General features: G+C 44.0%; 4 protein-coding genes and 1 long non-coding RNA gene across 10 annotated transcripts; 1 reads left to right on the forward strand and 4 right to left on the reverse strand.

Annotated features, from left to right (window-relative positions):
• Positions 1–222: 222 nt before the first annotated feature.
• Positions 223–1331, reverse strand: LOC106866509. Its single transcript, XR_002964907.1, has 2 exons — positions 1058–1331; positions 223–874 (listed from the first exon to the last, which is right to left on the reverse strand). It is a non-coding gene; the product is annotated as an uncharacterized LOC106866509 (long non-coding RNA).
• Positions 747–4489, forward strand: LOC100827189. 5 transcript variants are annotated; one of them, XM_024461257.1, is made up of 12 exons: positions 747–889; positions 1012–1151; positions 1608–1668; positions 1840–1953; positions 2328–2459; positions 2554–2673; positions 2852–3255; positions 3328–3427; positions 3528–3587; positions 3680–3766; positions 3860–3988; positions 4044–4489. In XM_024461257.1, the coding sequence occupies exons 2-12, from the start codon at positions 1045–1047 to the stop codon at positions 4350–4352; spliced, it is 1623 nt and encodes a 540-aa protein (XP_024317025.1). In that variant the 5' UTR covers positions 747–889; positions 1012–1044; the 3' UTR covers positions 4353–4489. The 5 variants fall into 5 exon arrangements, with proteins under 5 accessions (XP_024317025.1, XP_010235304.1, XP_024317027.1 ...); XM_010237002.3 differs by having other exon boundaries at positions 4053–4489; XM_024461259.1 differs by having other exon boundaries at positions 2861–3255.
• Positions 3577–6120, reverse strand: LOC100827502 (transcription termination factor MTERF6, chloroplastic/mitochondrial). 2 transcript variants are annotated; one of them, XM_010237001.2, is made up of 3 exons: positions 5955–6120; positions 4704–5779; positions 3577–3779 (listed from the first exon to the last, which is right to left on the reverse strand). In XM_010237001.2, the coding sequence occupies exon 2, from the start codon at positions 5752–5754 to the stop codon at positions 4750–4752; it is 1005 nt and encodes a 334-aa protein (XP_010235303.1). In that variant the 5' UTR covers positions 5755–5779; positions 5955–6120; the 3' UTR covers positions 3577–3779; positions 4704–4749. The 2 variants fall into 2 exon arrangements, with proteins under 2 accessions (XP_010235303.1, XP_003574768.1); XM_003574720.3 differs by lacking the exon at positions 3577–3779 and having other exon boundaries at positions 4606–5779.
• Positions 6121–8479: 2359 nt separating this feature from the next.
• On the reverse strand, positions 8480–10612 carry LOC100841550 (tetraketide alpha-pyrone reductase 1-like). Its single transcript, XM_024460700.1, has 7 exons — positions 10470–10612; positions 10254–10395; positions 9949–10115; positions 9636–9830; positions 9357–9519; positions 9034–9226; positions 8480–8921 (listed from the first exon to the last, which is right to left on the reverse strand). Exons 2-7 carry the CDS (start codon positions 10372–10374, stop codon positions 8771–8773), a joined length of 990 nt encoding a protein of 329 aa, XP_024316468.1. The 5' UTR covers positions 10375–10395; positions 10470–10612; the 3' UTR covers positions 8480–8770.
• A 114-nt stretch (positions 10613–10726) lies between these two features.
• On the reverse strand, positions 10727–14682 carry LOC100828006 (myosin heavy chain, non-muscle). The gene is made up of 3 exons (XM_003574722.4): positions 13261–14682; positions 11794–12480; positions 10727–11659 (listed from the first exon to the last, which is right to left on the reverse strand). The coding sequence occupies exons 1-3, from the start codon at positions 14320–14322 to the stop codon at positions 11078–11080; spliced, it is 2331 nt and encodes a 776-aa protein (XP_003574770.1). The 5' UTR covers positions 14323–14682; the 3' UTR covers positions 10727–11077.
• Positions 14683–15002: the final 320 nt, after the last annotated feature.

Raw genomic sequence — 15002 nt, forward strand, 5'->3', positions numbered from 1 at the left:
CTTAAATTATTTTACTCCAAATGGACCAAGCTGGTAGCAACGCCCCAGCGACCTAATCCCTGCCCTCGCCCACCTAATCGTGCATACCCTTTCTTTCTGCAGCTACTTGTTCTTCATCCTCTCGCATTCTTTTTTGGCAGGAAACTTGTTCAGTTATTGTCTCAACCTTTTCCTGTATATATAAAAAAGAGCCGATTGCTGAACTTGAACAAAAATAAGAAAGAAAGAGAAAGGAATCATGACTCATTACTGAGATTTGGTAACGGTCACTCTCCTCCATATTGGAGCAGTGTCGATCGCCACTTAAATTAACCTCCAAATATCTCTTAATCTCTATCATTGCGCCCATTACTACTGACCACTCTTTGTTGCATTGCAAGCCGCTCATGCATCTTTCTCTCTTCTTTTAATGGAGGAATTGGCAGCGGCAGCACGAACACAAGGACACACTTGATAGATGCCACTGCTTAGCTCCATTCAGCTTTCCTTTCTCTGCTCCCCTGCTCTGCTTTTTATTATCGTTTTAACTGGTCGTATCTTCCTGCAGCCTGCATTTGCTTTCCTCTGCTTTTGGCCTTATTTGTGGGTCACCTCCTCCTCCTCCTCCTTTCGCTTGCTAGTCCTAGCTACTCCTCTCATCCAATCTTAAATACCAGCTATTGTGTACTACTGCTGCGGGCATTAGTGCATCTATCATCGTTTATGTTTCTCTGCTAAGCTCCATTTGCTGTTCTTGCTTGTCTCTAGCTAGTAGTACTGCTCTCCATCTTTTCTTGCCTTCATCGATCTTTCCCTGGGCAAGAAGACCTCTCATCACCTAGCTGGATCAATCATGGCCTTCTTCTTCTCTGTTCCTTATTAATTGCAAGATTAACTGCAGTACACAGAAGTAATTCCTCATTATGCATGAGATTGGCAAGTCCATATTAGTTGGCTTTCTCCTTTTGTTTCAGCTAGCTATGGAGAACAGGCTACTGATTGCAGTACATGCTTGGTTTTCATGGTTGGTAGGTTCTTGGTGACTGAAGAACAGACTAAGAAGCCATGGAGAACTCACCATCACAAGTCTTCTTGGAAACAACCTTCTGCTGTGCTCAAACACCAAAGGCTGGCCACTCGTCTTCTCGCCTACAACACCGTCACTCACGAAGGTTAGCATGCAAATGGAGCAATCTTTCCAGCCTAATGTCGATAAAAAATGTGTTCTTCTAGCTGCTAAAAAGGCAGAAGGAACTGCGATGAGCATGCAGGACAACTCTAACCTTTTTTTTTTATCAATGTATACATTCTTTTTTGTCAATCTTATCATCAGGTTAGTTCATTAGCAGCATCGTATTACTGTAAATGACTGTTGTAGCAACCGCTGAAGTTTTCCCCTTCTTTTCTGAATATGAAGAGGATACAGATGTAGACAGTTGTAATTGCAAATCATTTTCCAGTACCGTATCTGTTTCCAACTCTGTCTGGTCTCTGACAAAAAAAAGCATTTTTACTTTTGACTAAAAAAATATTCAGTTTCTGTATTGTGAGCTACCTAGTGTTCAGCTACTTTGCATGTCTTATCTGATTATTAAGTATTGTTCTAACTCCATTTCTTGTATTTTCAGTGTTACATGCACACATGGAAATTCATTGGAGATATCACCGCGATTTTCTTATCACAAACCTGTGGGTAATCTAAATTTCTAGTTCGCTTTCGCTCTTAATACTAGTACGGAGTAATACATTTTCTATCCTGTTTTGCTCATAAACTTAGCAACACGGCTACTCTTCAGAATTCAGATTCCACTTTCTTACTGAGTTTTTTTTTCTCTTACCATGCTATTCATGATTGTGCAGACAACCAATCAGGAAAAGATGCCTCGTAGAAGATACTCGCTTAACTTACCAGAGCATTTGCCTGACCATCACATGATTGCTTCAGCAGAACAAAATGAAAAGGCTATTTCAAAGGTTTGTTCCAGATACTAATGAATTATTTTATGATATCAACGGCCTATTTGTTTCCGAAAGCTGAAGTAAAGCTGTTCAATGCAGGTCTGTATCCATACTTTATAATGCTCTCATCATCTTACCTTTTCTCACGAGCTGAAGTTTATCACTTTTGTCAACAAAATGATGTTTGTCATATCTAGGGAGTTGTAACTAAGGCCATGAGCCATGATTATGCTCCTGCTTTTTTTTAACTGTGTATCTGCTATAATCAGGAACATTGTTTCAGCTTTAAACTTCAAATAGTGCAGAGTAAAAAATAATACTTGCTATAATCAGGAACAGTGTTTCACCTTTAACCATCAAGTTATGATTGATCTTTATGGCAAACGCAGCCTGTCGCAGACTTGGTTTGGGAGATAGCAGCCCTTGAGGAGGAAGTTGTTCGGAGGGAATTGCATTTGCTTTCCCTGTACAGAGCAACATTTGATCAATACCTGGGTATCTCCCCTCGTGTTTCTGGTCAGGTACACACCCTGCTACCTTGGATGGATATGAATGTTAAGACTTTATACTGCACAGAAATTCAGAGAGCAGACACTGAGGCTAAAGTTATGTCAGGTGGATCAAGAAACACGCCGTCAAGGCACTAGAAAGAAAGCTGATGAGGGTGCTCTCCGATTGAGAGATATCAAGGAGTCGGCATCCTACAACTTGCCAACAATTTCAAATTCAAAACGTGTATGAACAATCTTTCTTCTTCATCTATTTCAGTTTTCAGTATCAAGCTAGTCAGATTAATCCTCCAAACCCATGCTAGTTTTAGCTCCATTTTTTCCTTGAAGAATAAAAGCTTTCGCTTTTGATAACAAAATATTCCAAAGGGAGAATATCTGATGCAGCTTTCATACGATTGAAGTATTCACAGGGGTTGTCAAGATCATCTTCAGGGCATTCTAGTCTTGCAAATTTCTTGAGTGCTTCCATCGCTGAATATGTGCCAAGGATTTCATGTAAGCTTTCGGAGGACATTCTAAGATGCATTTCTGCAGTTTACTTCAAACTTGCGGGCCGCCCATCACAAGATGCAGACTCTGAGACTTTGTCAACCCCTTCTTTCTCCTCTGCATCAAGTACATTTTCTCTAAAGCACCGTGTCGATAGTTGGAGCCCCCGATTTCATTACAATGTCGAAACAAGCTCTGACAAATATGGTTCATTGAATGAGAACAATGAACAATACAGTGGGATGATAATTTGTCCAACGATACATATAGATGCAGACAAGTTTGACTATGCTTCTAAAATGCTAGAAACTATCAGGTAAGCAACTCTGCAGAAAATTAGAGAACACAAAATAACTTTTGATTTATATATGTTTATTTCATGTCTCAGAGCACTGATAAAACGACTAGAGAAAATCAATCCTACAAAGATGGCACATGAGGAGCAGCTCTGTTTCTGGATCAACATCCACAATGCTTTAGTGATGCACGTATGCTCAGCATCAATAATAGTTGTCACCTTAGTAATGTTTACTGTTAACTTCAGAGTGTATGCATGTCTAACCCACAGTTCCTTCTGAAATATAACAGGCTTTTATGGCTTATGGACTTCAGGACAGACGCATGAAAAGCTCAGACATGATTCTGAAGGTATAAAGTTACCATGCTTTTAACTGTCATACACTTATCATCTTTGATCTTCAGTTACAAGTTACAACTTATCTTGAACAATATGTCGTTAGGCTGCATATGACGTGGGTGGGCATTCAGTGAACTCCCAAATTATTCAAAACTCGATTCTTGGATGTCAATCACATCGTCCTTCACCGGTATGGTTTGCACCTACATAGCAGTTTCCAGCAACAACACAAACACAATCAAATTTTAGAAGGAAAAGGCACTAACAAACTATTGTTATACAGTGGGTTCGAACGCTATTTACGCCCACAAAAAAATCAGCATCAGGGAGCTTCACACATATATATGCTCTTCGTCAGCCAGAGCCGCTTGCTCACTTTGCTCTTTCCACTGGAGCATTTTCAGATCCACCTGTAAGTTCTACGGCTGATGCTAATATTTACATGATCACACTATTCTTACTGAAAGTCTCTGCAGGTAAGGTTGTACACAACCAAGAAAATATTTCATCAATTGGATCAAGCCAGGACTGAGTTCACTCGAGCCAATGTTATGGTCAGGAAACAGATCATCTTTCTTCCCAAAGTTCTCCACTACTATGCAAAGGATGCTAGTCTGGAGTTGCCTGATCTTGTTGAGATGGTGTGCAATAGTATGTCTGAAGCCCAACAAAAGGAAATCAGGCAATGTCTTAGGAGGAGGATAGACAAGTGTGTTGAGTGGTTGCCCTACAAATCTTCTTTCAGATACACTGTACACAAGAATTTGGCTGAGTAGGCACTGCTTTCCTTTTTTCCTTTTCAAAATTGTGTTTGTAAGTAAAGAACTGGAAATATTTGATTGGTGTGCATGTATACTTGTAAATAGATGATTGGCACAGTTTCCAAGGTGCATGATTGTGACTCAGTTGTGTATTTCCATCGAGCATGACAAAAGGAAACTCATATGTTTTGCATTTGCTTGCTCCTGTTGAAAGGAATATGAGAATATATACTGGAGACAGATGTTGAAAGAGGGATTCCACTTAACGTTCCAGAAAAACATTCAGTTAACACAAAATAATTTGAATTCTCAATGACCAAAATGTTCAAGAAGCAACACAGCCAATGGTACAAAGAAAACATTCACCTGAAGATTAACCATGCTACATGGGAACTGAAGAGACTATCAGTGCCTAAACTGCTGCTGCGACCAAACCAAACTTCATGGCAAACTTCTTCTGATTACAGTCGAGCATCTCACTAAGACTGCACCTCGAGTTCATCTTCTTGAGAATCTTGTGACGGTACTCGAGGCTCCTCTTGAGACCATGACGAAAAAACTGGGGGTAATCTACCACCTCGCCCTTGTCCCGCCCCATTTCTTCAACCAGGAACTTTACCCTGGGTTCCAAGCAGTGCTTGATACTCTTGATGAGAACAGGAGGGTATCCAGCTACCAATTCCATTATCTGGTCCTTACTGAATCCTGAGCTCTGTAGGAACTCCAAATTGGGCTGCAGAGTCTTGTCGACGTCTCGTGACAGTATACCAGGGAAATTCATGATGACCCTCTGGAGATTTGACCCCTGCAACCCGACTGCCGACTTGAGGAACTCGGCAGTAGGACGCAGACGTTTGTCGACGCTATAACCCATGATGTAAGGCTCCTTCGCCAGGATCTTGCCGATCATGCCCTCCTTGTCAATTCCAAGGCCAACAAAGAAGTCAATCGTCTGGGAGAACTTGGCCTCGATGCTGTAGCTGATGAGGCGTGGGTTGACCATGAGCAGCTTAGCGAGTTGCTTCTCAGAGATGGCCAGCGTCTCGAAGAAGGCAAGGAGAGGGCAGAGCTTCTCCTCCACGCTGTGGAACAGTATCGGCGGGAACTTGACGATGGCCTGCGCGACCTCCCCGGGCTTAGCCTGCAGCGTGTTGAGGCACTGGACCGTGGGGACGAGCTTGTCGCCAACAGACACCGTGAGCACCTTGGGGCACTTGGTGACCAAGTGCCGCAGCTTCCGCCGCTCGATGTTGACATCGTACAAGAGGTAGTCCCAGACGGCAGAGGCCTCGCCGGCGTCAAGCTTGGGCAGGTTCCTGCACCGCCTTGACATGCGCCCAATGGTCTCCTCGTCAAACCCTTTCTCCCTCAGCCACTGCGTCAGGCTCTTGGCATCGCCGCTGCCAACACCGGCCATTGCTGGGCTGTCTTGTGCTCGACAACTGAAACGCAATGAGGCATCATAAAAATATATCTCAGATCACGGGCGGAGGATGATTTTTGCCTCAGTTACGAATTGGGGAAGATTATGAAACGGGGATCTAAAGGGCGGAATCCGTTCGTGGAGTGATGGGAGGAGAAACGGTCGGGAGCGAGAGAATCGAAGGGGAGATTAACCTGCGGTGGAGGCGCTCGAGCGAGGAGGAAGACGAGCCAGGGGGCTCGGGCGCTCGGCACTCGGCAAGCGTGAGAGTGGCGGCGCTCGCGCGAGGAGGAAGAAGATCCGCGGAGCGAGAGGGCTGGGTCGCTCGGCAAGGAGATAAGAGGCTGGGCAAACTGCAGGGAGAAGGATTTAGCGAAGTTAGTCACCTGACTTTGGACGGCTGTCATATGGGTCCCATGACCTGTTGGTCCACATGTCAGCCATCCAAAATCAGGTGACGTTACGTCACTGAATCCAAGTCCAAACTGCAGGGAGCAAACGAGAATAACATGATTACTACAATGTTTAAGATGAAGAAAGGAACACATGACGTAACCATTGCATCAAGTTACTGGCTATTCGGATTAATTTTAAGACAAATTATTAAATTGTTGTTAGATGTACATCTGTTTGGTCATTTAGATTTTGCATTTTCGTTTCTATATAAAATGAATATGCAAAATTTCAACTAATTTAACTCTGAATCATTAGAGACAGCGATGGCGATGATTTGACAAGTTATGCATTTGGACAGGGTTTGAGAAATACGTCGTAGGAGGTTGTGACGACGGATCAATTGTCGCCTACATCGGTGGCCTGTCTTCAATGCCTGTGTGAGGTGGTGTGTGTGGCGTTCCAACGTGATTTTGCGCGATCGACGACAATATAGCCTGCAAAGACGGGTTCCCCGAGAGACGCAATTTCTGCACTCTTAATTATTTTGGCTATCTACTGTTGATGTCCATGCATGATTGTTCATTGATGTATTAACTGTCGTACCTTTACTCGTATTTCTTGCTTAATGAAAGTTGATAGAGAAAGCATCTTACTTAATGACAGTAGATATGATAACCATGCCCACGTTGTGTATTGCTTTACTAGCAGAGTGTTCGTGCGTTGGTACGGAATAATTTTTCTCGTGTGGGAGATCCATTTCGTGTGGGGACTGAGGAGGACGGGAGCTTGCACTCGTGTCGTGCGGGAGATCGAGAGGAGGGGGCTTGCGTTGAGGATGGACGAAGACGGACGGCTTCAGGACCTGAGGTATTAGGTGGCATGTTGGACATAATTTCGGTAAAGTGACGTACCGCGACCGCAATGCCCATACCATCACCACTAACTCCAATTTAATATATTGGTATAGATGAGTTTTGATTTTGACAGACTCACAAACTATGTTTCAGATTGTGTAGCTATTTCTCATAAGATAGCATATCTCTCGAAGTATGGAGAAAGGGCGTCGTTTATTATCCAAATATCTAGTTGATATTTTTAACTCGGCATGTATGAAGATGTCTTTGGAATCAAAATATAACTATAGTTTTACTCTTATAAAGATTTGAGTTGTTGATCATCTGCTCACACCACCGAAGAACTGTTTGTAAATCATAATAATTGTCGTATATTCTCTGTTATAGATATTTGTATTACGATCTTTCGTTTATGGTTGATTTCACATATAATAATGAAAATTAATAATTAACATAAATATCACTAGGCGAAATATCATAAGATGTAACAATAAAAAAAATACATCCTAAAAAGTCTGAAAAAACCAAATTAATTGAAATATATTTTGCAAACTTAAAAAATATTAAATGTGATATCTATATTAACTCATGGTGTTATGGTAGGAATTCACCCTACCTCAAAATTTGTCTGTCCTTCGCCAATGTCTCAGATTATTTATCAGTTTAGAATCCTAGCGCACTCATTCAGTCACGAAGGGCAAGACAATTCGTCGAACACCAACAGCGCAGGTCACGAGTGAGGCAAACGCATCATCATCATCAAATCGAAGAAGGTTCAGTAGATGATCCGATGGTAGTAAAAAAAGGCGCAATCCGTACCAAGTGGTAAAGAAAACAATCAACACAAATGAAGAGCATCGAATTCGTAAGACCATGACATTGTTGTTGCCCCCAACCCACCCCCACGTTTACCTTCCTTTCTCACTCAACAAGATGGCATGGCAGAGATAACCCACCTTGTTGACACAGATCGAGGCGGGCTGGAGAAGTAACCAGAGATGTCCGCGGGGGGGGGGGGGGGGGGGAGGAGGAAGGGGAGGATAAGAGAAGATGAGAAACTCCGCCTGGAGAGGGGGTGCGCTAAAATGCCGGGACCTCGAGAAGACTCTCTATGGGCTGGCTGGAACCGAGGCCATCAGTCCATCATGCACAAGTGGGCCACGTTCTCTCTAAAAAAAAGGCACAAATGGGCCGCGTTCTCTCTAAAAAAAAAGGCGCGTGTGGAAGAAATTGGAAGGTTGCATAAAAATACTCGGCAATGCAAATGTTCTCGCTAGTATCAATAGATATATGCTCGTATCTCGCTTACGTTGGCAATTTAGTAGCTAAATTCTGAGCAACCTAATCACAACCTTCTTCTTTTCCTTAGATTGATGTTCCTTACGAGGTAAGGATTAGCTATGAGAAACATATTCCAGTGGGTCTAATTATGAAGATTTTTCTACGAGAAATACAATGAGGCAAACTGATTGTAATCTGGAAGCCTAATTAACAAGTTTGTGTTTTGATTCTAACCGTGAGAAGATGCAAGATGGAATACACTTGGTTCCTTTTCCTGTTTGCTTCATGTGGCTACATAGCTTCATGTACTACTTGTTGAGTGCTGATGCAGACAGTCATAGTTCTGCACGTATGCAAGAGAATGCAAAAACAAAAAAAGGGCAAGAGAATACATATTTCTCATGTCACTGATCGAAATGCTTCTAGACTCTGCGGCATCATTGTCTTCCTCCAGGGATGGGATTGACCTGTTCATCGTATCATGGCGTCCTTTCAAGCAGATGGCCATGAGCTTTGAGCGACTCCACCGAGGCATCAAACATTTCCTCGACTCCTTTGAACTCCAGTCCCAGCTCCCGGATCTTGGACGTGTTGTAACCATATGACTGATCCCCGTAAATGTTTGGTAAACTGCACATAAAATTTCCAACACAATGTAGCATCCTCTCGATCAATTCAGCCAGGGAAAAGAAGAACTAAGGCTGACTGTGGTCAGCTATATGTTTTCAGTGTGGTGGCTGACCTCTTTGGGATGGGAAACGATGGGTATCGCTTTGCGAGCAAGGCGACCAGCTCGTTGTTGTCCAGGACCGCCGAGTTGCATATGTACCTTCCTCTGGCACCGGCGGTTTCGTACACCAGGATGTGGCAGCTCGCGACGTCGTCGATGTGTACGTACCCCATCCTCCCAAACATGGTGAACTTCTCTGTCTCTCCTGCAATTTGATATGATTTTGTTCACATTTTGGGGGTATATATATGCAGAGTGGGGTGGGGGTAGAAGTATTCAGGGGATATCTCCAAAACATCAAAGGTGAGACTCGCAGAAATACCGACATACTGTACCTTTAAATAAGCCAAGGACATCTTTAGTAGTGGGACCTAATTCAGGGGATAGATTAGGTCCAACAACAAAGGTTGGAAGAACGGCCACAAGGTCGATGTTGTTTTCCTTGGCAAACTCCCAGGCTGATTTTTCAGCCAGGATCTTGGCGACGCCGTACCATACCTACCAGGGACGTCGAAAGGAACCAGCCCACTCTTCAGACTTCAGAGCAATGTTTGGAAAGATAGATTGGCATAAAAATGGTGCATGGACATGCTATCTGGATCACCCCGAATCACCTGGATACTTTCGCAGAACTCCACAGAGCTCCATGATGTTTCATCCAGCGACACGTTAGGGGGGAATTCCGATTCATCCCTCAGCCTCACAGTTGACGATGAAGATGTGAGAACAACCCTTTTGAGCAGTGGATTCTTCTTGCAGGATCTCAGCACGTTCAGAGTGCCGTTTACTGCTGAATTGAGCATTTCTTCCTGCATTTGAAGTGGCATCACATTCAATCAAGATAAATCTCGACAGGCCATCTTTATCTTCCAAGTTCCAACATAGAAAAAATATAGGCAATGAGTGGTCAACGTTAGTACAGCATGCCTTGGAATCAGATTTGGTGATGATAGGTGATGCAGTGTGGAAGACACCCTCACAGGCCATCACAGCATCATCAAAGCTCCCTTCTTCCAAGAGGTCAGCTCTCACAAGCTCCAGTCTTTCCTTGGCACCTGCTAAGTTCCAGAGGTGTGCTACCTTCTTGTGATTGCCTGTCAAATTAGCACACAGGTTACCGCACTATCAACTTCTGACAATTGTACATTAACAAGTAATAAGAATGGATTACATCATCGGTAGAAGCAAGAACAAAAGGAATAAATGAGAAATCATTAGAGTGGGAGGAGGACCTGGGTCTCTGACTGTCCCCAGAACATGATACCCAGACTCGAGAAGTCGTTTGACAAGCCAAGAGGCAACAAAGCCAGAGGCCCCGGTGACACAAACCTTGCACTTGGAAGTGTTCGACATTCTCTCAAGCTGGAAGTGCTCCTGAAAATTGATTCATCTACTTATATATGCAACATGGAGTATGTTGTAGAAGCAGGAAAAGCAGAAAGGCATACTGGTATGTCACCCCCTTTTGGTGATTCTGTTCGGCAGGTAGAGAGTAGGGTAGACTTCACAACAGCTTGGGAGGTTCACAGCTTCCACGCTCCAGCGCTTGATCAAACTAGTACATTGCAAAAGTTCATCACCTTAGAAGACCTGGAAAATCAACCTACTGAGAAAAAGTTTTATCAAAAGTCTCGCCAAAAACAAATTCCATCCACTGATTCATTCGTGACGATTTGCTCCCTTAAATAATTATAAGATGTACTGATGGCAAAGCAGAAAGGGCTTTATTCATGGATATCTTATTCCGATTACATTCTGATTGATAATCTGTCACTGTGATATAATCAAAACCAGCAACAATAAAAAGAATTACAGTCTTAATGTACACAAAAATGAGGGGAGAGAAAAAATCCCCAAAGAGTTGAGAGTATGCAAAACAGATGTTATACACTCGATGTCCTCTACTCCTGTTTGGAGTAGATCCCAGATGACAATAGGTCAGAGGAACAATGAGGAAGGCATATCCAAGAAGCAAGTACAAGTACAACTGTCGGGCAAAACTTCAGGGTGTATCAAGCAACCATTGGAGTCTGCAAGTCCACTATCCAGTTCACTTCTAAGGACAGAGTCCAAAAGAAGATGCGATTTCAGCCAAGTGCTGCCACGTTGAATTCGTTATGAATGCTATAGGAACAACAGGCTGAAACATAGATTCGTCGTCATCCAGTTGGAGGTTATACGATGTTTTCAATTCCAATGCTTTAGATTCTGCGGCTTCAGCTTCTTTCCGTAAAATCTCCACTTCTTCACTATCATCTGTTTCAGTTGCAGCAGTCAACTCTGCTCTAGCAGCAGAGGAGTCCAAACGGAGCCTTTTGTAACTTGTCATGGCTGACTCTTGTTCTTTGATCACAATAAGCCCTTCGCATTCATGTATCTTCTCAGTGGTTGCAATGATATCCTTTTCAATTATCTCCAGATCACTGCCAGCTTTCTCCAATTTAGCATGTAGTTCTTCCTTTTCAGAATTAAGTGCTTTCGCCTCTGCAGCTATTCTTCCGGCTTCTTTAAAGTTCCTTGCAGCAGCAGCAACCTTCTTTTCAGCCTCTAGTTCAGGACCCCTTTTATCAATAAAGCTCAGCTTCTGCTTAAAAGTAGATATCTCTTGTTGTATGCCTGCTCTCCTTGAAGATATCTCCTGCAGGCCATCAATTTAAGAAATATTTAGAACAAGCATCTTTGACACCAAAATACTACCTCGGTATATAAAAATAACAATGACAATCAAGTATCATCAGCAAAAAGAAATCCTTAAAAGTCTAGGTATTGTACCTGAAGACTAGTTCTTGCATCAGTTGTTTGCTGTCTGAGCATTTGGATGTCTTGCGAAATTTCCTCCTCCATTTTTAGTAACCCAATTCTATCCTGTCTTGACTTCAAGATCGATGATGCAAGTTTTCTTCTGATTTCAACTGATTGCTGGCAAGCTTTTGCTTCCAAAGAACAAGCATTGATAATTTCCCGTAAGTCAGAGTCTTTCTGTTCTGTTGAAGAGATGAAGCTATCAATTTCTTTCCTTTTTAAGACAAGTTCTTCAGTATCTTGATTGATTTTACTTTGGGCTTCCTGCAAGGAATTGATCTTCGTGTCAATATCTGACTGGGAGCCATGAAATCTGGAGACCACGGCACTGATCTTTTCCTGAACCTCCTGGATCCGAGCATTGTTTTCAGCTATCTCTGCTTCTTTCAACCTCACCATCTCCAGGAGCTCAGCTAATTCCTCTGCGAGAATATCTCCTTTCTTACTTAGCATGTCCTTTTCTCTCTTGTCGTCTTTAATCAAATGCTCTACAGAACCTTCCAACCCTGAGCGTGCAGCTAAAACCAACTCTGTTTCAACCTCCATCTCTAACTTCTTTGTTTCTAGCAACTCCATTGATGTTTGCCACCCTTCTATTTCTTTCGAGGACATTTCTTCTGCTTGCATGCTTGCCAAATCAGCATGATCAGTGGCATCCTAAGAAAGGCAGAGCTTGAATGTTAATGAACAACTAGAAGAACATACACTGAAATTCAGTGACCCCTTTAGAAGTACATAATTAGATTCAATTATCACTGTATTCAGGTGGACATCTCATACTTGCCAGCAAGTTTCAGAAGCGAATGAAGGACTCTAACAGACAATCTACTCCTCAACCCAGGTGATATAGAAGTGCTCAAATTTATTAGTGAGCGTAGCATACAACCTCAAATGTTTTTTTTTCTTTTTCTTTCCCGACAATTCTGTTGTTCAAACCTTTCAGTACCTTTTAGATACTTAGTGATTATTATCATGGTGGATTGCTAAATGTTTTCAGATCATGACAATGGACCCAATGGACGCTATGACACAGTGACAGTGGCATCGACAATATTCATATATTATGATATCATAAAATGTCAAAATGAAATGTTTATACTTCGTATCATATCTGAAAAATAAGACCCTTCCTACATCGTCCCCCTAAAGTCATTTTCATGTAGCAAATTAGTAGCCCTAGCTTATGCAATCAATAAAAAAACATAAGTATCACTACATCTTTGGCATATATCTACAATTTGCCACAACTGAACTTAGTGCGAATACATGCCTGAGTAGCTCTTAAGAAATACTGGGGTTGGAGCAATGGAACTTTGCAAGCCTATCTATTTCAAAGCAATGGTTATTTAAAAGCATGCCTGAATTCAAGCAAGTACATCATTCATCGACATTACAGTTCTATGCAAGGTGAAGTGTGAAAATGCACGGCCGGTTTACCTTTGCAAACTGCTCCAGAAGGGCAGCAGCTTCCTCCTCCACGGTAATGCGGGACTCGAGCACATCCTGCAACTCCAAATCAACTGAGTCATAAACGAGCTCCGCATCACGTAGTGTCATCAGCAGGCGATCTTTCTCCTTCTCCAGGGCCGCAAGGGAGTCGCTGATCCTCTCAGCCCTCTCAAAGTCCTCGGCCTCGCACGCCTCCTCGAGCTCCCTCTCCAAATCCTTGTGCTTGGACGCCGCAGAACCCACATCCTCCGCAACCTTCCTCTGCTTACCCGCCAGCTGCCTCCTCTTGGCTGCCACAGAGGCAGCTCTCTGCTGGATCGAATCGAGCTTACCAGAGATTTGGGATCTAAGAAGAGCTAACCTCTCCTCGATCCCTAGGACTGCAACCCCAGTCCCTCCAACCTCCTTCTCCGCATCTTCTTTCACCTCCTCTTTCACATCGAAAGAATTGTCATCCGGATCCACCACAGCTACATCTTCCTCGCTGCCGTTACTCAGCTGATCAAGGTACTGGCCGGGGGTAGGATGAGCGGCGTCATGTAGCGAAGCATCAGAAAAGCTACCGCTAATAGTAGGGATTACAGTAGCCGCAGCAGCGGTGGTGGTGGAAGCGATTGCATCAGTAGGCGGCAAAGCAGGGGCGGATTGAGGCGAGCGGCCGTACCCGATGCGCACGGCTCTCTTCTTCTTCCGGAGCGACGAGGAGGACGGCTGCCTGGAGAGCGCGGCAGCGGGGGCAGGCGAGGCCGGCGCGGCGGGCGAGGCGGGCCGGTGGTTCTGATCTTGGCCCTGGGGGTGCTGGTCCTGGTCATGGTCTAGTGGAGGCTGCGGGTCGAGAAGGGTGAGATCGGAGAAGAGGTCCTCATCGAGAGGCTGGGAGGCCGCGCCGGAGTCACCGTCGGCAGCAGCGGCGGCGGGGTCAGCGCGAGGGGAAGGCGGCTTGGAGGGTTCCGGCGCAGCCTCGGCGGCGGGGTCGGCGGGGGCGAAGAGGACCATGCCCTCGAAGAGCGAGTCTCCGCCGTCGCCCCACCCGCCGTCCTGCGACGCCATCGGCGGCGAGATGTCCACGAATCTGCGGCTGGCGGGTCGCGCGAGAAGGAAGAAGAGGGTGGAGCTGAGTGATCTGGAAAGTTGCTCAGATCATCATACTGGAGCAGTAATGAATGATTTGGGGTTCGATGCGAGAGGATTTGGGGTTTTGTTTGCGGATTTTTGTCGCCTGCTTAGAGGATTAGACGACGAAGAGGACAACGGATTGCGTTTGCGTGACGATCTGTTTGCTTTCTGTTTCTTTCTTGTTCCACACGGATGGAGAGTTTGTTCCGGGAAGAGCAAATCCATGGGTGGGTTGAATCGAAGCTTTAGCAAACTGCGTCGTCGTCATCGTTATCCAGATTCCGGAGGAGCCACCGGAATTCAGAGCTGGATTGCATTGCTAACATTTACTCATACAAGTGTCAGACAAAAAAACATTTACTCATACATTGAATTCAGGGTGCATTTGTCCTGAGAATTTTGCAAGAACTTGGGGAAATTTTGTAGCGTGTGTGGTTATCTAATTCACTTGGAATTCATCCCTTTCAAGGGCATAGATTTCCACGGACTTATCAGTTACCAAAAACTTGATTCAGAGAATGGTGGACAATGTACCTCTCAAAGCAATGACCTCTTTGATTCAAAGGATTTTCTGTAGGATCCAGTTTGCACTCAACCAAGTGAGAACGTCCATT

Source organism: Brachypodium distachyon, chromosome 3, assembly GCF_000005505.3.
Source record: "Brachypodium distachyon strain Bd21 chromosome 3, Brachypodium_distachyon_v3.0, whole genome shotgun sequence".
Classification (NCBI taxonomy): Eukaryota; Viridiplantae; Streptophyta; class Magnoliopsida; order Poales; family Poaceae; genus Brachypodium; species Brachypodium distachyon.

What these genes read in the sequence shown, in the direction of transcription:
- LOC100827189 (XM_024461257.1), top strand. Translation starts at nt 1,045, where the DNA reads ATGGAGAACTCACCATCACAAGTCTTCTTGGAAACAACCTTCTGCTGT. An exon ending in GATTTTCTTATCACAAACCT is followed by an intron (nt 1,669 to 1,839) that starts GTGGGTAATCTA and finishes ATGATTGTGCAG; the next exon opens with ACAACCAATCAGGAAAAGAT. An exon ending in CCCCTCGTGTTTCTGGTCAG is followed by an intron (nt 2,460 to 2,553) that starts GTACACACCCTG and finishes AAGTTATGTCAG; the next exon opens with GTGGATCAAGAAACACGCCG.
- LOC100827502 (XM_010237001.2), bottom strand. Translation starts at nt 5,754, where the DNA reads ATGGCCGGTGTTGGCAGCGGCGATGCCAAGAGCCTGACGCAGTGGCTG.
- LOC100841550 (XM_024460700.1), bottom strand. Translation starts at nt 10,374, where the DNA reads ATGTCGAACACTTCCAAGTGCAAGGTTTGTGTCACCGGGGCCTCTGGC. An exon ending in TGTCCTTGGCTTATTTAAAG is followed by an intron (nt 9,227 to 9,356) that starts GTACAGTATGTC and finishes ATCAAATTGCAG; the next exon opens with GAGAGACAGAGAAGTTCACC. An exon ending in TCGTTTCCCATCCCAAAGAG is followed by an intron (nt 8,922 to 9,033) that starts GTCAGCCACCAC and finishes TTTTATGTGCAG; the next exon opens with TTTACCAAACATTTACGGGG.
- LOC100828006 (XM_003574722.4), bottom strand. Translation starts at nt 14,322, where the DNA reads ATGGCGTCGCAGGACGGCGGGTGGGGCGACGGCGGAGACTCGCTCTTC. An exon ending in TTCTGGAGCAGTTTGCAAAG is followed by an intron (nt 12,481 to 13,260) that starts GTAAACCGGCCG and finishes TGCCTTTCTTAG; the next exon opens with GATGCCACTGATCATGCTGA. An exon ending in ATGCAAGAACTAGTCTTCAG is followed by an intron (nt 11,660 to 11,793) that starts GTACAATACCTA and finishes GATGGCCTGCAG; the next exon opens with GAGATATCTTCAAGGAGAGC.